At 41.2% G+C, this 21,764-nt stretch overlaps 1 protein-coding gene across 1 annotated transcript in view; it reads right to left on the bottom strand.

Annotated features, from left to right (window-relative positions):
• arhgap20 (Rho GTPase activating protein 20) overlaps positions 1 to 19,413 on the bottom strand; it is a 58,415-nt gene extending 39,002 nt beyond the window's left edge. The window contains exon 1 of the mRNA XM_039818249.1: positions 19,249 to 19,413. Coding sequence (XP_039674183.1) covers positions 19,249 to 19,356 — 108 coding nt within the window. The 5' untranslated portion in view covers positions 19,357 to 19,413. The remainder of the gene's footprint in view (positions 1 to 19,248) is intronic.
• Between the last annotated feature and the right edge of the window lie 2,351 nt (positions 19,414 to 21,764).

Raw genomic sequence — 21,764 nt, forward strand, 5'->3', positions numbered from 1 at the left:
CCCTCCTATTGGCTGGACCTGTGTTGAGCAAGTTATTTGAAAAATGTAATAAAATACTGGTTACATATTACTTATTGAAAGAGTTATTATATACATATATATAAAATCAATTACATTACTTGTTATATTACTTGTTACTCAGCTCCATCAATGGTGTCTCTCAAGTTAAAACATGTCACATATTCCAGCTCTGTCTTCATAAAATGACACTCCCATACAACTATACTGCATTCTCAACTACAATATTTTCAAGAGAAACATATTTTGTCGCGGAATCCATTTTTTTTTTTTACGTATCACAAATATGTTTCCCGTGTTCAAAGTCCGCATAGGGAGGAGGTCGGGCTGTTGGTGTCCCATGTGAAACCAAAAGTCAACGTTGACTTGTTTTTAATTACCTAAGTAAGAACACAGAATATGTACAGTAAATATGAGAACTCTGGAGCTACCAGGAGCTACATTCTACTATTTTGGTAGAGGCTAGCCATCTTCCCCCCACCTCCATCACCTCCATATGTTCAAAAGTAGTCTCTCCACTGAATACAGGCCTCCATCAAAGCACCAGTAAGACAGCAACCACACCAACCCCCAAAATGTCAAAGTACTTACATAAGGCATGCAAATCACTTTGAATTACTAACATTTAGAGTTTAATGTTGCATTAATGAGTAGCCCTTTTACATTTTTTGAAAGCGTTCCTCATTAAGACTCCTTAAGACTTGTTCTCATTCCCACTGTTTTGGTCTTTATGCTGAGTCCATCATCTGTTTACTCCTCAGGGATTTACGGATCCAGCATTTAAACCCTTTGAGACAAACATCAGGGGCAGTTACACAGAATGAGAAGGCGGAAATTTTAGCATCAGTCTCCTCCACACAGCCAGTGTGTCTATGTCTCTTTCAGTTTGTCTAAACATTGCGGCGCAGCGAGGCCGAGGCGGATCAGGTTGTGGAGACATGTGGAGGGGACAGACGGAGGCAGCCTGGGTAACCAGACTGAGACAAAAGCCTGCGGTGAGAGGGAGTGACTCAGGTGGAGGAGAGGGAGGGAAGACATCTAAACGACATTGTGTTGGAGATGGAAATTGTGGGTAAGCTGGCCACTACCTCCACCAGACCTGGCTCGAGTGGTATGACGTTTTCAGGGCTTGTTTTAAGTTTCATCACATCAAGGCCACTTTAAACCAGATTATGTCCGGAAATTTGTAAAATGTATACTAACTTTCTGTGTGTTTTCTTATCTAGCCTTCCAATTTGGTTGATTCAGGTCCTAACTACTAAATTTCAGCCAGAGCTTGTTGACGACAGTTTTGTGAATTTAAAGCAGCTAGTTCAGCAGTCAGGTTAGATAATTTAACCAAAGTTATTTCCTTCAGAGGTGTTTCGGTAACACTTTACTTGAAGGCATCTACATAAGAGTGACATGACACTGTCATGAACACATGACACTGTCATGACACATGAACCCTAACTCTAATCCTAATCCTAACCCTAACCATGACTTGGTGACAAAAACCGAATGACACTTACTAAAAGAAGTATTATGTCATAAACGTTTATGACTTGTTTATAATGTTTATGACACGTTCATGAGATTGTCATGTCACCCTTATGTCGATATCTTCAAGTAAAGCACATGTGTCAAAGTCAAGGCCCGCGTGCCAAATCCGGCCCCTCGCAAACTTTGATCCGGCCCGCCTATCAATTCAGGTTCACAAAAACCTTTTTGCCCGCCTAGTTTTTGCCGCTTTCTCTGACATTTTGTGGGCTTTTTTCAATGTTATTTACCCTTTTTTAGATGTTTTGGGGATTTTTTTTTTCAAAACATTTGGCGTTTTTGTTCGACATTTTTGGTGCTTTTTCCAACGTTGTTGCCGCTTTTTCCGTAATTTGTTTCTGGTGCTATTTTCAACGTTTTTCATTGTCAATAAACTCTCCATGTCTGGCCCTCAATGTGATTCTCTTTTTCCAGTGTGGCCCTTAGAGAAGTTGAGTTTGACACTACTGAAGTAAAGAGCTAAATGAATGAATGAAACTTATGCTGCTTATGTTGTACTAGTTTGCGTCGCCAAAAATGTTTTGAATGACGTATAATCATTGCCAGGATTGCTTTCACTGACAGAAAGAGAAGTTGTAGGATTGGGTTGGGTATACAAAATACAGAGCTTTGACATCCAAGTCTAGTCGACTTGTTGACTTCTGGGAAAATTAGAAATGCTAAAGGTTGAAATAAAAGTGTGAATACATGTCTTGAAGGGAAAATGAAACAATTTAAAGGGTCAGTTAACACAAATTCCAAAAAACATCCGATTATGCTGATTCACTGTTATTTGCTTTTATCTCAAGTGTCACTGTTGACAGTTTTCATAGGGAATATTTGTTCAGCGGAAAAGATTTTTACAATGACGTGAGCACAACAAATTCAGTTCTTTTCACCTCCGCTGTATCGGGGTGGAGGTAGAAATCTTGGTGACTGATATCTCCAATCCTGAGCAGATAAATCTCAAACTACTGGATGTCCATGGCTAGATAAACAAGAGGTAAGTGAAAGAAAAGCTGACTCTTCAAGTTGCTACCAACATTTCCTGATAACTCTGTGTTGTCTAAACCTCACCCGTCTGAGACAGACAGTGAGACAGGCGGTCTGAGCCTTGCTGTTGGCCTGTTACATCTGCTCTATTGTTAGGCACACACACACACACACACACACACAAGATACCCCTCCTCCACCTTCCAGACCCTCTAACCCTGCTAATCTGATTAGCACAGTCTCCCTACAGAGTGAGGGATGCCATTGACATACTGCAATGTCCATGTTTGTGCTTTATCGTTGTTGTTGTTGTTGTTGTTGTTGTTGTTGTGACTGTATCATCCTGACTGTATGTCACTGTGTCACATATGCAGCAGTATGTGGCTTGGGTTTAATTTAGGTGTGCTTACATTTCTGATGGTATTTTTTAATATATTTATTTTATTGTAAATGTTTATACATATTGTAATGCTATTTGTTTTATATTATTGTTTTAGATTTTGCTACACTATTATTTGTATGTATGAAGCACTATTGCTTTTGAGTTTTGGTCTTCTTATGTGCTCTTGCGTTCAGTCACATAACAGGAGAGAAGATTTATATTATTTACATGTATGTGTGAGGACAGAAGAACATGTGACACTGAGAGACAGACACCTGTTATAGAGACAGCAAAGAAGAAATATTGTGTGTGTGCGTGCGTGCGTGCGTGCGTGCGTGCGTGCGTGCGTGCGTGCGCGTGCGTGTGTGTGTGTAATTTCGGAAGTAATTCTGAGTATGCAGCGGGACAGGTTATTTCCACTGGACTGTTTGGTTTCAGTGGAGGGGTCGTGCTGGTGTCAGCAGCAGGTTCAACCGAACAGGGTTTCCAAGTGAGAGCAGCAGGGGTCCTGCGTGAGCATGGGGGTTTGGATTAACCAATCAAACAGCGAATGAGCCATTAAATGGATTTTTGATTTGGACATATGGCCATACAGTGTTAGTGATATGGTGAAATTAATGTGATTATTTAATATCTGTTTATATAAAATGGAGCAGATTTTCACGTATTATCTGTTGGAATCTCCTATGTCATTGGCCCACCACATTTCCCAAAACACAAACACTATACTAATTTGGTCCTCGTCTAAATGCATTAAGGTTGTGAATAAAGCAAGCTGTTCAAGGTATGCATATGAGAGAGATATCCTGACATGTTGCAGAAGGTGGAAACAAACATTGTGAGGAATATGAAGAAATTGCCCCTTAGTGTAAATCCGTTTGATAAACTGGCCCAGTATCCCTGCAAATGTCTGTTCATATCGGATGATGCTGCAGTGCTCGATTTATGTCCAATGTAAGAAGTACTGTGTCAGTTATAAAGTGAGGTGCCATATGTGCTGTACAACAATCAATTTTGGCTTTTTTAAAACTGTAATCACACTCTTTCCCTAATGTTCATCATACCTTAGCCTTATTGTAGTTGCTTGATGTTGTGGAAATAAATACTGAAAAAACACATTGACATTCAAAAACCTTTCAAAAGCCCATCTGAGGTTTCACAAAATTATATCAATTAATGTAAAATCAATTGTCTCTCTGGCAATAAGATTAAAACAGCACTTAATTACGCCGTCTCACACTTACTCAGCTGCCTGTTTCTGAAGCATATACTGGAACTACAGCATTACACTCCTTCTGGCTGACCCTCATGACCCCATCAGCTAAACAATGACTGTTACAAACAAAGCATTTCCAATGTGTTATGATTTCAGAGAGACCCAAACGCAGACAGGAGTAGATGAATGAAAAAAGATTCATTGTAAGGTAAAAAGGGGGATTGGAGGTGGGATGAGCGAGGAGGCTGCTGGCAGAGGGTTGGTAGCAAAGGGTAATGGATGGAGATGCTGGAAAACGAAAAACGAGTGAGCAGGGATTGAGTTTGAGTGCGGTGGCTGAGGGGGATGCAGGCGGAAGCAGGCAGGCAGATGGGTGATGAGTGGCTGAATGACCGGGGTTGATATACTGGAGCTCAATGAACTTAAACCTAACAGAAAATGATCAACAATGCCATGAAGATTGCTGGAGTATTGCATGGTTCAAGAGTTGGTTCATAGCTTATGCTGGTTCAGTGGTGTAGTCTACGTGATACGCAGGTGTACGCCATATATCCACTAGGAAAAGTCAAGAATTTAATCCATATACCCACTTACAAAAGCACAAGGATACGTAACGTTTTGGTCATACATTTACCCCGTCTGTGTTGCGAGTCACATAGGAACAACAACACAGTGGCTTGTTGGTCATTCTGAGATGCTTCCCTCAGGGAGAAGGTATCGTTCTGCCAAATGTTCTACTGATCGCCATTTAAACAGTTTCTTTCCACAAGCTGTGATTGCTTTGAACAAAGCATCTTAAACTAGGCACTTTAAATTTATGTATGGATTTCATTGTACAGCATTTTTATATTGAGCATTTCAATATTGAGGCTTTATGTGGCTTTGTTTGTCTGTTTTTATGTTGTGTCCTCTGATGTGTTGACTTTGCACTTTGAGCTACTTGCACATTTTTTCCAATGTGGGTTACACTGCAAATGGCTAATAAAGTGAATCTGAATCTGAATCTGTGCAAACATGAAATCAACTAATGTGAATCGCTAAAGGAGATATGAAACGAAAGCCAACTCAAACTACACTCTCATTATTTTCGTAAGCCTGCCCCATGAAGCTACTGCAGCTTCGGGTGACACTGCAGCAGACGGTTACGTTACAGAACTACAGAAAATAAGCCAGATGAGGTTGACGCTATACGCGGTAACGTTCAAAAGAATGTATGGGGTTGTCGCTCTGGGACACGGGCGAGAATGAGGCTAGGAGGGAAAATCACAGTATACTCACTACAAAAAACTAGACTACACCACTGTGCTGGTTGATGTTCCCTCTAAAATCTTTGACAAAATGTTTGTATGTGTATATGTGTATGGAGTTGCCTCAGATTTGTTAGATGTAATCATAGTGGATCATCATGCTTCCAGCAAATGTTTGCATACATCTTTGGCATTTCTAACTTAACTGACTGATGTTTTAGGCTTCTTCATCCAAACAGCTGAGAAAAGTCATCCAAAAGCTAATTCTATGTACTGTATGTTCAGGGAAACGGTTTGACCTACGTGCAGTGGATCAGTTGGAGAGTTAGAGACAGCGTGCAGGATCACGTTTTCATGAACTTTTGCAGCTGACGTCTTTATTGTCCTTCTCACTTTTCGCATCTGTCTGTGATGCTGGTAACTAATTTCTGTGGTGTCTCTGAACTGAATTTTGCAGGGATCACTTGTCAGTCTTATAATGTGGGCAATGCTGCAATCTCCTAGTTCTTATGTTGCAGGGAAGAACTAAAATACATCTAGTAAAAACGGGAAAAAAATGGAAAAGCCTCCTCTGTGTGTATTTGTGATAATAATGTGTAGCCAACTGGACATTCATTTGTATAAGAGGGTCATTCAATCATGTGTCTTTAAGCACAGCAGGGAGAAAGGAAGAGAGAGAGAGTCATGTCAGACAGTCAGCAGGGAAAGACAAGTCTATCAGGAGCCTTTAGACGAGGGGATTAGTGTGTTTATGTACATTTCAGTCAGCAGCCTCAACCGTTTATCACTCAAAGTGTAGATGTGTGTGTGTGTGTGTGTGTGTGTGTGTGTGTGTGTGTGTGTGTGTGTGTGTGTGTGTGTGTGTGTGTGTGTGTGTGTGTGTGTGTGTGTGTGTGTGTGTGTGTGTGTGTGTGTGTCTGAGAGTGCACAAGAGAGAGCGATTGTGAAGTCCATCTTCCAGTGTTTGTGTGTGTTGTGTGAGCACATCTGTCAGCGCCGACATTCACAGCGTCGACAGGAGCTCTGTTTGTGAGTTGCTGTCACTATCAGCCGTCTCTTATCAGACCACCGGAGGTTAAAGGTTGCGAGGTGAAGCCTGCATTCCACCAGAGGTCAGGATCATTAGTGGATGCTCAATTCAGCCGACGGCCATGGTGAAGCATAAAATCAGAGGAGAAGGATATTTTACATTTATTTAACAGCTAGTTTTGTTCATTGTGACTCTAAAAGTAGAATGAGCTTCCTCTCCTGGATGATGTACATCACAAATAATCAAGGTCAAAAGGTCAATAGCCAACAGTGGAAGCCTGTGTGGACTGAACATGAATGTGAAGCAGAAACCGTGGTATGGAGGATATGTTGCATGTTTACATATAAAATCCACGATGGCTATGAAATAAATGAAGAGGAGTATCATAACATAGAAATCATCCAGTTAGTGTAGATACAAGTGCCTCAAAATTTTACCTAAATTCAGTACTTGAGTAAATGTACTTAGTTACTTTCCACCACTGGTAGACCACAGCAGGGGATTCATCTTCACAGGGCATATTTTGATCAGGTTTTATTATCAAATAACACAAATGAATACCATGCAAGCAAATAAACAATCAGTATAGACGATTGACATTGAATAGGGACGGATGTTGTACAACAGTTTGCACAGGACGGGCAGAGAAAAGCTGCTCCAAGTCGAGGGAGCGGCTCCCTTAAGTTGCAATTTTACGGGATCCTTTTCCACTGTGGCTTCACTAACCCCAACGAGAACAGAGAAGGCATGGTCTGGATTTTATTAGAAGGCAGGGATGTGTGTGTGTGTGTGTGTGTGTGTGTGTGTGTGTGTGTGTGTGTGTGTGTGTGTGTGTGTGTGTGTGTGTGTGTGTGTGTGTGTGTGTGTGTGTGTGTGTGTGTGTGTGTGTGTGTGTGTGCGCGCATGTTATTGAGACTAAATGGCACGTCTTGGCTATACAGTGCCAGAAATAAACCAGGATCTGGACCAGAATTGCAATGTTGAACTTTTTCCATTTTCTAGCAACAATTAACGGCCTTGATTTAAGAAAACACACGCAAGAACTGTGAACACATGGCTACACACACACATGCGCGCGCGCGCACACACACACACACACACACACACACACACACACACACACACACACTGACCCCACAACAATAACGACATGCTAACTTTTACACACACTCACTATCACAAAAATGTGTTAGTCGCATACAAAAACACACACCCAGCTCCCTCCTTCTCTGCTTTCAGGGAACGCTGGTTGCTATTATTAAATGCACAAATGCTGCTGGAGCCATGAGTGCTGTAATCAGGTTTTTTTTGTCATGCGTCCAGTCAAAACACAGCGTGAGATAATCGTGCAGCAGCAGCCGAGATCCAATTGTATGGATAACAGGACTGTGGTAAAATATTTAGAAACACCTTCTTGTTAATAAGATGAGACAAGATAAAAAAAATAAAATAATAAAAAATGTAACAGACAGGTCCCTCTGGTCACAGGTTTGGGGCTGAAAAAAATCTATTTATGCTAGGCATCACTAAACCGTTCCTGTGTCTAAGTTTGAATTTATGTCTGTCTCTAGAAGTTGAGTGAGTCAAGGCAGCGGCACGATAAGGAAAGTTGTGTTACAGGACCGTCTCCTTTGTAGGTCAACAGAAACATCCCCACGCACACCTTACCGACAAACACATACATCTGCAGATAGCCTGTTCCCTAGAGAGGCATAGATTGGACTTGCAAAACAACATTGATTTAGGTGAGCATCTGTGTTTGACCTATGTCATGGTGCCATTAATATCTTTCCCTAACCCAAATAGGACATGTGTTCATTATGAGATAAATGCCGCTTGGAAATGCAGAGTTCCTCAGACTTGGGATGGCACTACATGACACTACACTGAAAAAAATCCCATAAAATGTAACTTGTTTTCAGGGACGGCAGCTACAACTGAATAAAGGAGAAAGGCAGAGAAACTGGCTTATCTTGGAGAAAAACAAGGGTTGGCATTATATGGCATTACACTGTGGTTAAATTGTGTTGCTTAGTGTCCTCAATCGAGATTCATTAAAGGCTTCTGTGTACGTCATCAAAGTCTCCCGAACATTTTTCACGTATCCAAAGTCAAACTGCAACTGAGTTAAATAATTTTTTTACCGGAAAACATTGCTGTGGTAAATTAGGATTTTAAGCATTTACAAACAAGCCAAAGATGACTAAATGTATTGAAACTAAACTGCAATCTCCAAACCATATTCTGTCAGTAATGCCAAAGTAGGACTTTAAAATACAGTTATCAGTGTTTTAAAAACTGGATTAACTTTTAAGCCTGCAGTTCTTTCTTCTAAATACATTTCATAGTCAAATGACACCTACTGTATGTGACAACATTTGGTTAGATAAATGTCAACAAGGCAGGGAGACGGTTTGTGTGTGATTCTTTAAAGGCAGTCATACAGAGGAAACTAATGGACAGTTCTGTTCACTTTTTGGCAGCGTGCCATAAAGGGGCAAAGGGTAACTAACACACACACACGCACGCGCACACACACACACACACACACACACACACACACACACACACACACACACTCAAAGGCAAATGTAAACATTGACATAAGTCATTTCAGCCTGTGTTGCCATTGCAGAGCTCCAGCTACTGTGGATAAGAAATAGGGGCATTTATAATGCACACCCCAGACCTAAAAATAGCTCTGATGAACTAAGCAACTTGTCGTTCTCTCTCAGTCTTTTCTTCTCTCCCTCTTTATTACCAAACAACCCTTCATGTCTCTGAATCAACATGTGCATCTGCAAACCTTATCTGCTGAGAAGGGCTCTGCAAGATAAACTCCACTTTTGTCCAATTCCTTTGAGATTGTATGAAAGGAGCAATGTGTGACAACGGGTATGTGATGCATATGTGATTTAATTAACATGGTCATATATTGCAAGTTTGCATTTATTTTTTTTTATATATTTTTATCTCTGTAAAGCACTTTGGTAACCTTGTTGTTTGCTTAAATTGTGCTATATGAATAAAGTGGATTGGATTGGATTTACATTTTTAGGGAACCTGTGTGGGTGACATACAGTTGCCTACAGTATATGAGTGACAGCAGAATCAGTTTTGGTGTTTGAGATTGAAATTATGATAACTAGACTTGGAAACACAGTGGTCAAATAAATAGCAATGAAGCATACAGACATGTTTCTCATGAATGTGTTTTGTTCCTTTCAACCTAGCTGACAGATGCATACTTTAATTCCTTGTGACAAAAATCCTATACAACTTAGCTTGTTTTCAGAGAGGGCAGCTTCAACAGAAATGAAAGAGAAAGGCAGAGAGAAGTGGTTTATCTTGGAGAAAAACAGGGGTTGAAGACTTGAGTGATTGGTTTACTTTAATACAGTCTATAATCTGGTTTCAAATCTGACGAAGAGAGAATTAGCCCTGCAAAACTACAGCTGATACACCCTGCAGCCACCCACATGACACTGTTTGCAATAGGAAGCTGTGAGGCGATGAGGAAGGACTTATGCTGAATATTGTAAATGTGGAGGACAGTGAAAAAGAGCAGGCACACCTTTCTCTAAAACATGAATCTATTTATAACCTTTTGTCCTTCTGCACAAACATCTGGAGCGCATCTCTTTGCAAGAAGCTATCAGTGTTCTCTAAAGTCTTCCTGTCAGCAGAACAATTAACCACAAGATTTATCTACAGGCTCTTACCATTATAGACACAACTCATATCAGCAGCAGCTGTTCTGTGCCACATGACACTCATCGGGACGGGTACATTTTGATGTGAACGGAGAAGAGGAAGCAGTTATCTGTCTGACTGAGACATATAGAGTGTGTGCTGGGCAAGATTCCACTGACAAAACAGATATTGGTGGTAGCCCTTTGGTTTCCTCAAACCAATATGAGATTGCTTTCAAACAGGAAACCGTATGTGTTACCAGAAAGCATGCAATGTTCATCTTCAAACTAATGGTGCTGCTCTTTAGAAATTGTGCACGCATGAAGAGTTTTGACCAATGATGAACCCATTTGACATTTTAATGAAACATTCTCACAGAAAAGGGGAGAAAGCAAAGCTAATTAGCAGCAGCAATCCAACAAAAACATCTAGTAAGCGAGGTAATATATATCGCCTTTCTAAATACTGGAACAATAATACACTTGTCATTTGCTTTCTGGGCCGGAAAGTGAGATCCGAAAGCCAGAAATGTTAAGCATACTGGCCAGATAATCGTTACAAAACTAGTATTGATGAACAGAAAAAAAAACAAAAAAATATTTACACAATGGGTGGCATCACACATCACATTACAGCAGCTGCTTTAGCTCCACATAACAGTTTCTGCAGTGTATTGTCTTGCAAATTTGCAATATTGCAAATCTGTCCAGTTTGTAATGTTTACAAGGCAAACATCAAATTATGTGCACTCTCATGTACAGCGTAGCAACAGGGAAATGTTTAAACATTTCCAAAACCTTTACCGCTGTGCATTGTCTGAGTGTCTGACCTTAAACCCCTCTGCCATAAAAACATTTTTCCTGCTATAAACCACGCCACATTTTCCTGCACACAATAAAACATTTGACCATCAACCATTCCTCTTCTTTTTCCATCTTTAATCCCTTTCTGAGATTTCTTCTGCCGGAACACGTGAAGGCTTCATGATGAATCACTCTCTCCAATGTGCAGAAGATCTTCCCTTTTTTTTTTCGTTTTTGTTTCTCTGTTTTTGTGGCATCTCCCTCCTGTACTGTACATCGCTTTAATCTCTGTGTCTGTAGCAGACTTTTTCTTTGCTTCCCATGGGGAAAATATACAGAGACTCTGTTGGTGTATTGTTTTTATCTCCACTGCAACCGGCAATGCTATCAGGTTTCACACACTATGCTCATACTGTACTTCAAACAGCACGGATGAAAATATACCCGTGCATGTTTTTAGACTATGTCAAGCTCAGAAACCCATTACAATAACCCAATCTAATGACCGAATCACTTCACGGATGACCTAGGAGTGCACACCACTTCTCAACACGCACCGCACGCACGCACGCGCACGCGCACGCACGCACGCACGCACGCACAACAAGGCAACAGCCCAATCTCTTCTTCCATCTCTAACACTCTGGAAACAATCTGAACGAGCTCATCCGCTACAGAGCTCCCAGGGTCTCTCTCTCTCTCTCTCTCTCTCTCTCTCTCTCTCTCTCTCTCTCTCTCTTTCTTTCCAAAGATCAACTGTTGATAGGACAACAGTTGTGTTTGGTGGTGTTGCTATAGAAACGCAGTGTTGTTCAGCCACATGCCGTCGTTCCTTAGTCACTACCCTGTCCTTAGCATCACTGAAATATTGACGATGTTTCGAACCTGGAGAGTGCGGGGCAGGGAGGTTTTTAGTCTTAATTGGCACCAAAAATGACTTAATTGGCAGCTTCTTTTCCCTACCTAAATACATAATGTGTTATTTTGTGGTAGATTGACGGTGGAGTACCAACCAAGTGCTTCTTGAATAGTCGTGTATGTTGTTTAATCATTCATGCACTCAAGATGCAGAGCTCTTATTTGTACTAAATTCATTGTGCTGTTTTGGATGATGGGATGTTTTATTAACATGCCCCCTGGAACATCAACATGTGTCACCACTTTCTTTCCAGATTTTTACCATGTAAACAATCTCCCCATCGCAGGAACTGTCATGGGGTTACCCCATGCCTTCATTTAAGTCAGTGGTAGCATTGGTCCTAGCATGCTAAGCTAATCCCAGCATGAGCGTTAGCATAGGACTGTTAGCATTAGCATTACCAATAGCATGTGGGCTAGCATCAATGGACACGTGGCTTGTCAATTCATGTTATTTCCTTTCAGTGTATTCAAGTACTAGTCGAAAGAGTAGAAATCATGATTTGATAAATACGACACATACACAGTTCATTTCAAGTCATTTATTTTAGGTTATTGGATTTACCCAAGGTCATCCAAATGTTTGCATGTCTCATTCACCTGTTCTCATCTTCAAGCAGGGATCTGGGTCGAAGCGGCAAACAGGAAGTGACAGAGTCTGGAGTAATTAGGCTCGTTCGAGATGAGCCAGCTTGTTCAGCATGTAACATTTAATTGCTGGTTTTATAGTTGGTATATTGTGTATTAATGTAGCCAGGAATGTTTTGGAATGTTGAGGTAACATGATGGGGTTTGATTGATTTCCAATTAACTTTGGTTTGTCTTGTAGGAGGGGCTTCTGGTATAAAAGAAGGAAGCAGAGGCTCCTCGGGGCAGAACAGTTTTGGCCTGGAAGGGTGCAGGTGCTAGAGCCCAATAGTTAGGGCCTGATTTAGGCTTTTGTATTGTTTAATATTTGTTTGGTATGATAATTTCAATAGTTTGCACTTACTCTCCTTGTTGTTTTGTTTAGGTTATTTTTGATATGTTTTGTAATAATTCACCCTTGCACTACTGCAAATTCCCCGTGAATGGGGAAGAAATAAATCAAAGCACCAGGTGAAGAACTCATGAGTCCATGTCTCCTCCTTCCACCATGGGGCTAAACCTTACAGGCACTATATCCAAGTGCATGTCAGTAAAGACACGTTGACTTACCAATGCAGAAAAAGTACACCCCGACATGTGTATATACAGTAGATTGCTGGTTGCTATGTTAGTAACGTTAGTTAGACGTAATGTTCTATTGTTTGAGGAAATGTTTTTTTTATTTGCTGCACATGCTTCACATTTGATGGTGTAACGTTACAGTTATGTGACGCACATCTGTTGTCACACTGAACATGTGATTATGGTAAGAGGTCAGTTTCCATTAAGTAAAAGTGCAGTCCGTCCATTTTTGTGAGGCTGTTCTCAGTCTATTCATAGACGCAGCAGCAGAGGGAGCTCCCTTTCTCACTGAAGTTGTAAAAGTTATCGGAAGGGCGGCCAAGGCCTGCCAGATGCCATCTTATCAAAAACATTATCCCTCTTTCTTCTTATGCCCATTCCTCTCTTCCTAACTACCAAGCCCCATTTCTCCTCCTCTTTCTGTCTACATCACATTTGCTTTTACTTCCTCTCCTCTTCCTGCTCTCTAACCTGGGAATGCAGGGTCAGTGGGACATAATCCCTCCCTTTAAAGCTGGCCTAATACCACCTGCCGCCACCCTGATGTCTCAGTCTTCACAACCTTCCGTGTCACGACCACCGTCTGAAGCCGAGGAGACGTAATACAGCCTGACGTTGAATCCCTTCCTCTTGCTGTCTTTGGAAGAAGGTCAAGTCAAATCTAAAGTCAAACAATATTTGTCTCAATTGCTTAAGGGTAGGTCCATAGCCAGTCTAAAGTCTTCATAAGCAAATTGAAAATCAACTGCAAGTCTTTCACGTCTCTTAAATGTGTAGTCATAATAATTACACACGGCATGCAATCTGTATGGCCAATTAGCAGGCCAAGCTTTTGTTCCTAAAGATCTGAAGGTGTCATTTTCTAAATATGTGACTTGTTTGTTAGGTTTTGCAGAAAACTTTGGTGAGATTCCCCATTCAAACAAGAACACATTGAGGAGATAAAGTACCAAATCCCCAGAGGAATCTTCCACACACACACACACACACACACACACACACACACACACACACACACACACACACACACACACACACACACACACACACCATACTGTGCATGTCTAAATGCTGTACATACAGTGCACAGTGCGTCACTATGGCCTGATTTGTTTTGACTTTGGGGCAGTAATGATATACCTGGTCCGGGGATCACTTTAATGATACACTGGCTTCTGAACTTCAAACTCTCAATGTGTGTGTTTGTGTACATGCTGATGCCTTTATTACTGACGTAGCATCAGACACAAGGCTCATAGTGTCACTGGGCTGTGTTGAACACAAACAGATCCTCATTCCCAACGCACACACTGACCTGTGAGTCACACAACCTTCATAATGGTCTGTGATCATCCTATCTGCGCAAATATGTCGATGTTGTTGAAGTTAGAGACCTCGTCAAGGACCACGTTTGCGAGTATTAGCTCCGACCTTAACCACATATCATTTGTACTCTATACTTTTTGTTGACCATTTTTGAATGCATGCTGTATTTTGGGGCATTTTGCAATTTGATGTTTTTTTTTCTACAGGTCCAGGCAGCAATTGGTTGAATCATGTCTGTACAGATTATTAAAATGAATCCTAAATGGTCCAATCCATCACAATGAACATGATGGCAATGGTTCACTTTTTGTTGCGTAAAATAACAAAAGTTTGACTAAATGCAGACTTCATGTTAACTGCAATTTACACGACAAACAAGTTTCAAGTTCATGTTAATTGTTTTTCATGTTTTTCATTGTCATTTGCTCTCATATTCTACCATTGCTGTCAAGAATGATTGATTATGATTAGCCAGAGTGGCTGTATCATTTTCCGACAGTTTAGCTCTGATGGAACGGTCTTCGATTTTCACTAAAAACATAATCATTGTTTTTATACTTAATACTGCTGAATTCAGCTGTTATAGGCTGTAATTTATCCTGCCTGTTGGATATAAACACAATGTTTATTCCAAAATTCCATCATCATCAAACATCATTCCAACACAAAGTTTTCATTTAAAGCTATAGTGCGTAGTTCCTGTCTCCCCCATGAGATGACAACAAAACTGTCGGCCCATCCACATGATACAAGCCTTCTGTGATCGCACACAGGCCCCACCCCTCCTCCATGCAGTTGCTACTATGTAAGGAGGACACAGAGGATTAAAAAAACATGATGGACTCTTCAGAAGAGTCCATCATGTCACTCGAGTTTCTGCGCAGGATAGTCACCGGACGCCACAATCTTCTGAACATAGCCATACTGAGAAATCCAGAGAGAGTTGTGTGGAGCTGATAGTCTTAATTAGCTTTGTAGCAACTCATTTGGCAACGGCTTGAATGTAACGGACGTTCGTTAATATCAAAAAGTTACGCATTTAAGCTTTAATGACCATAATGCCCCAAAATGGAAAAAGCCTAGGTGGCCAATCATCCGCTTAGTGGAACAAAAATAATTACAGAAACATTGATGAAAAAGATACGAAGTGGAGTTTAGTTTCACAAATAGCAGCTAAAATAATACAGTACAATCTCTAACTAATAGTGAAACAAGATGGACACAAGCAGTGAAACAAGGGGGACACAAGCAGGGAAAAACCCAACTTTCAAGTGGAGATTAATAATAACTCAAGTCACAATCAGGACAACACCCCACACACCCCAAGGAGCAGGAATCATGCTCTCAAACACCCTCCAGCACGACCAGACAGACCTTAACCTGAAACCCACAAGGGAAAGAAAGCAGGAGGTCTGTAGAGGCAGAGCTCAATGAATCCCCCAAAATATGATTACTAATATTTAGGTTTTTGTTTCAGGTGGGATGTTTACAGTATGGGCTTCCGGTAATTTTACAAAGGAAAGTGGGACTTGATCGCAATCAACTCTCTCGCGCCACGCAGTTCAAAGTACATATTACAGCTATGGTAGCCGTTCGGCATCTCTTTCGATCCCCTTTTCCTTCATCAGGGCTTTCCATCTTTGGAAGGCAGCGCCGGCCTCTTGCTCTTTTCAATATCTCTATTTCAATATCCTAGACTCCTGTTCCTAAAATTTGGATTTTGAATACGTGTGGTCCTCCACGTTTCCTTCTTCAAACTTGCCGGGGCCGGGAAGCGACGATACCCATTAGCAGCATTAGCAGCACCTGTGAGTTTATCATGTGACAGCGAAAATGCGAAAGGCGGAGCAGTATGTCCTGTATGTTCCTTACCGGCTAACGTATTTCAAGATGGCGCATGAATATGGAGCGTCTACCCCAGTTCATGCGAATGCAAATGTAAAATTTCAAGCCAACAGGAATACTTCGAATTGATGGTGGAGGTAAATATTCATGAAAAAAGACATGTTTGTGAACGGGCAACACAGATTTTGATAATGAACAACTAAAAACGTTACAGACTGGACCTTTAAAAATAAACTCACACCCCAATTGACACTGCTACAGTGTATTTATCTGTGAACCTTTATTTATACGGGGTAGGTTGGCTGCATACATGCTACTTTACAGCACTGTCCGGTTTAGCTTAAGGACATTTCACATTTAAACTTTTAGACAGTGTCACAAAGTAAAAGTAGAAGTTGTACATACAACCTCTAGTGTCCATCTATTATAGGCAACACACTATTATAAGATTTAGAAATCCCGGGAAAACGGATTAGTAATTACTTCATTTTACATTAGTAAGATCATCCATATATTTGTACAATCTGTTTACTACCAGTAATGCCAATGCTTTCAGCTTCAGGGGGATGCACTGTACAACAGCAACCTCTCAGACAGGTTTTTGAACAAAGAGTCAGCGGTCTCCCTTCACACAAAAACAGCATTCCTCTGAGTCTGTCCAGTCTGCGGGCCGCCTCACGTGATGCCACCTGACTTCCTGCTATGCACACTGAATCACACTTACACGTCTATAATCCCATAAACCCAGATTTTATGACGTTTGTGTGCACATAACACAGCCAGGGATTGACAGAATAAAAGAGAGACGGAGACAATAACATTTCACGGTCCTGTGAAAAGACTGTGCACATGACCCTTCTAAATTGGCCATCTATACACTGTCTGGTAACAGTTGGTCAGGTAGATTGTGAGGTAACTAACCTTTTTGACCTACTGTTCATCCAATAAAGAGAAGGTAGAGAAAATCAGGTCAGATCATGCAGTCAGATAACTATATGGATTTTATTATTTACAACAGAGGTGGAAAGCATGCCTCTGGAGGTATTCCAGCCACAAATATAAATGCGATGATAAAACAGAACCATTTGGATAGCTAGTATTTCTTTCTGAAGGGAGTCAGATTGAAAAATGCAGTAAATTTGGACAGCTGCCTAGCTGGTCTTAGAGAAGTAAAAGTGTTGTTTATCTGCTGCCAGAACAGATCTCTTCTTAAACAGCTGAACTCAATTCAGTATCTCTTCCACGCTTGCCAAAAACGTGCCTCATACTACATCAGGTATCGCTTTATTTTGATAGTCCACTGTTGACTCCTAACAATGAACAGCTTATTTATCAGATGCCTGTCATAAAGGACTTCCATAACCATATTTTAAGGTATTCAGCATAATAGTGACATTTTATAACAAGTACACCTGCGCAGAGAAGGAACTGACACTTAGAAAAGTCTGTTCTTTAAGGACTGTAGTAAACTCAGCCCATCATTGTGTCATGCTGCGCTAACATCTGACTTAAATAGAAGGAGTCTCTGTCTGTCCGTCTGTCTGTGTGTTCTTTGATTTTCTCGACAACCTTTCAAATTCACACTTGGCGGGTGTATTGCTGAGGATTTAAAGAAGTGCAATGTCAAGTGTGAGCTCTTGAGCTGCGCGCTATGTACACACTGTCTAGTGTATTGAGAGGGGACCCCTATAAACTGTTAGGGGTCCCCTCTCAATACACTAGACAGTGACGTAGAGCTCGCTCTCCGTCACTGTCACTGTCTTAGTTCACTACGGTACACTCAAGAACAGATGACGAAGGAGACCAGAGATGTTACATTCTAGCGAACTCAAACATTTCAAGAATCAGCGATGTAACTTTCGGAAATAGCCTGGTCCTAGCGGTTAGCAAATAAAGGCAAAAACTCTAGCATTGCTAGGGGATGCAACTATGGCAGGTGTATTACTTAAGGAAGCGCCGTGTCGAGTGTAAAGTTGTTTAGATGAGCGGCACTCGATAAAACTGCTCATTCCTAACGGGCACATTTTGAACGGGCACTGCACTATTAAAAGATTAAATAAGGTTGTGTTTATTTTTAATGCCTAACATTAGAGGGTGAGAACAATGTCCTTTGCTTTTCATTTCAGATTTCAGGTTTAACGGATTTATCCTATACCTCATGCAGCATTAAAAGGTGTTGCTGAATACTTACAGTATTTCCTCTCTACCCAAAGCACAAACCTGTTGCAAAACGTTGAGGTCATTAGGCCAGAGCTGTGCTGGGAAAAATCATCAGGTTCAGCTGTGTTCACTGCTGAGGCAGTTTGAGCATCTGGCAACTCGGCTCAGACTCTCCAACAGCTCAGCTCTTTGCAATCACATACAAATCTCTTTTGGTCTGCTGGCTTTAATAGAGGCACAGAGAATTTGTTGTAATAACGGTTGACTTTATCCTTCTAAATACCACCGGCATTATGTGTACTTTATTGTATTGTGGAGATTTGTATCAGCATAAAAACACACACGGTTATGAAACAAAGCTTAAGACACATTGTTTTCCAACCTGTGGTCCACAGTGTACTGTGCATAATTGTCTCTAATGTTATGCATACAGTGGCACACAGTTCATTGCACTGAATATCAATTTTATCAGTACTTTGGCAAATATTTCCCATGATTTGTCATATCAATATCATATTTATTTCAACCATATTTTCCAGCCCTACATAAAATCTACATTATCTGCAACTGATTATAGTGCATGCCTTATATACACTTATATACATATGTCTAATGCAAACCATCACACATCATAGTCCCACAAGTATGTAAAATTCCTTCATTTTTCCACAACTCATTAATGTGACTGAATCAGAAATGGATGGTATTTCGTTCCTGAGTTCACAATTTTTCCACTCAGGAATAAAACAAGTGTGTGCAACAAGTCGGAAAACACATTCTGGTGTATTCCTGTGAAATTCCCCAATATTCTAAGCTGAAATGTTGATTATCTACCCGTCCTCAGCCCTCTCTCATTTTGTATCAAAAGGAAAGAGCAAAAGAAAACTTACTTTGATATTGTAAAACTCCACACAGCTCCCAGCCCTGCTCCTGGCCACTCGCTGGTCCTCCATCCCTAACATCTCCATGTCCGAAAACCTCTGCCCTCCAGCTAGCATTGTGCAGGACTGTGTGTGTGTGTGTGTGTGTGTGTGTGTGTGTGTGTGTGTGTGTGTGTGTGTGTGTGTGTGTGTGTGTGTGTGTGTGTGTGTGTGTGTGTGTGTGTGTGTGTTAGTCAGATGTCTGTGCTGGCAGCCTCAGTTGACAGCAGCTGAGTCTGATTCTCTTAATTTGCGTCCTCCCTCTTTAATTTTAGCGGCTTCCTTCCTGCGTATATCCTGCTCTTCTGCTTCTGGTCTTTCTTTCAGGTCTCAGGTTCAGAAACCCCCTTCATCCCTTCACAAATGCAGCAGCTATATAGATCCATTGAGATGAAGCAAAAGGCAGGGAAGTTTAATTCACCCATAAACTGTCCATTAACAAGCAAATAAGGCCAATATTCTTCAGCTGAATCTCTCACGTACTCTCAGCTCATCTGCTCCTGCATGTCTGGCTGGCAAGGTGTTTGGTCCTGGGGGTCATGCATACCCCCTCCCATTCCACGCCCGGACGAGCCTGTCTGGTCCCATTGGCTAGTTGGGTAGAAGGGGGCAAACAGGGGGAGGGGCTGAGGCCAAAAGGAGGAGGAGGAGGAGGAGAAGGAGGAGGAGGAGGTGTAGGGTAAATGGATGAAAAGGGTGTTCTAAGGGGGGCTGACAGCGTCCTCCAAACCGTCACATATGGGGGGGAATGGAGGGAGATGATCAATTTACTCATCTGTGATGTGTTATGTAAAGAAAAATGTTTGCAGGAACATTTTTCTGCTTGACAAGTTTTTTCCTTAGAATTAATTAATCTCTTTCTGAATACGGTTGATTGATTTTCACCAGTTCCTCATCTATGATTCATCATTTAATTCTCTGATTGGTTGATTTTGTGGCACATTGTAACGCAGTGACAAGATGAGCGAGTGTGTGCGGGCAGAGTTGAGCGCGCACAGAGTGGAGAGGTTGAGAGAGAGAGAGAGACATGACCTGCGCACCAAGCAAGAGTTTGTGAGAGGGCATATGAGAAAATGTGTGACAGGGGTTATGATAATATGGATAATAGTAAACATGCAAATACAATTATTCAACACGGAATAGATTTTTGTTTGCTGAAACTAAATAATTTTTTGCTTGTGTATAATTTCTTTTCAAACTGTAATGTATGTACTTTCAAAATATATTAGATAAGTTATATTATATAAGTCTAAAGAAAACTCAAATCAGCTTACAAGCCAGACAAACTGAGATATACACAGTGTTTGTGTGTGTGTGTGTGTGTGTGTGTGTGTGTGTGTGTGTGTGTGTGTGTGTGTGTGTGTGTGTGTGTGTGTGCGTGAATGCGTGTGTCAGTGCCACCCAGTCCTCACGCAGATAGTTACTGTACCACCCTGGCATTGTTCCACTCCACCCATGGCCGCCCCAGTAGCGTACGCTATTCAAATACACTGTTGCTGCTCATGTGAGAATACGCAGCATTGTGTTGAGCCGTGTAGCACTGTGTGGAGGGACACACACAAACACACACACAAGTTGGAATAGGAAGGGCTTGTTTATACCGTATATGCATCCACTGTGTTTCTTCATCTCTTCTTTTCTCTTTTCTTGTCTGGTTACTAAGACTGAAAATAAGGACTTTTTGTTTAGTTCAGGTTAAAATGAAGGTTCAGTTAAAGAAAGATGGTTAAGAAAAGAGAAGATAAAGTGTGTGTGTGTGGGGGGGGGGAGGCATTGTTGCTTCAAAAGAATTACATATTTACCCATTTAGGGGTAACGGCAAACTTTTTTGGACAATTTCATACACGAAAAGTGCCAAAAAATGGTTCAAGATTAAATTTCTTGTTTCATCTTTGATTACAACACGGCTAGGCTGGTAGAATTAATCTCAGTACAGATGGGATGGTACAACTCATACAGTGCAAACAAATAGAGAGTGCAAAAAGAAGAAAAAATATACAGTACACAACATACAATTACAATTAGTCCGGCTTCTGTGTGTTTATCAACTGCACAGCTTTGGGGAAGAAGCAACAGTTAAGGTGTTCTGTCCTGCCTCCTATTGAGCTGTACATTCTGCCAGAGGGGAGATGCTAAAAAAAGATGGTGAGCCAGATGTAGAGGGTCATCCGTGATCTTGATTGCTTGGGATGTGGTTCCTTGTGTGTGTGTGGAGTCCAGTGTGGCGAGTTTGCAGCCTATGATCTTTAATGCTCTGGTGATTCTATCCATTGTCTTTGTTGTGTGCTTAGTTGTGTTTCCATACCAGACAGTAATCTATAGTGACAGGATGCTCTGGATTATGCATGTGTAAAATTGGACCAGTAGACCCTGCATGACTCTGTGTTTTTTGTGTTGTCTCAGGAAGTAAAGTCTGTGTTGGGCTTTTTGTATTTGATGGTTTGCATTGAGGTCCCATTTCAGGTTATTGCTAATGTGTGTGCCAA

Source organism: Perca fluviatilis, chromosome 12 (genome assembly GCF_010015445.1).
Source record: "Perca fluviatilis chromosome 12, GENO_Pfluv_1.0, whole genome shotgun sequence".
NCBI lineage: Eukaryota > Metazoa > Chordata > Actinopteri > Perciformes > Percidae > Perca > Perca fluviatilis.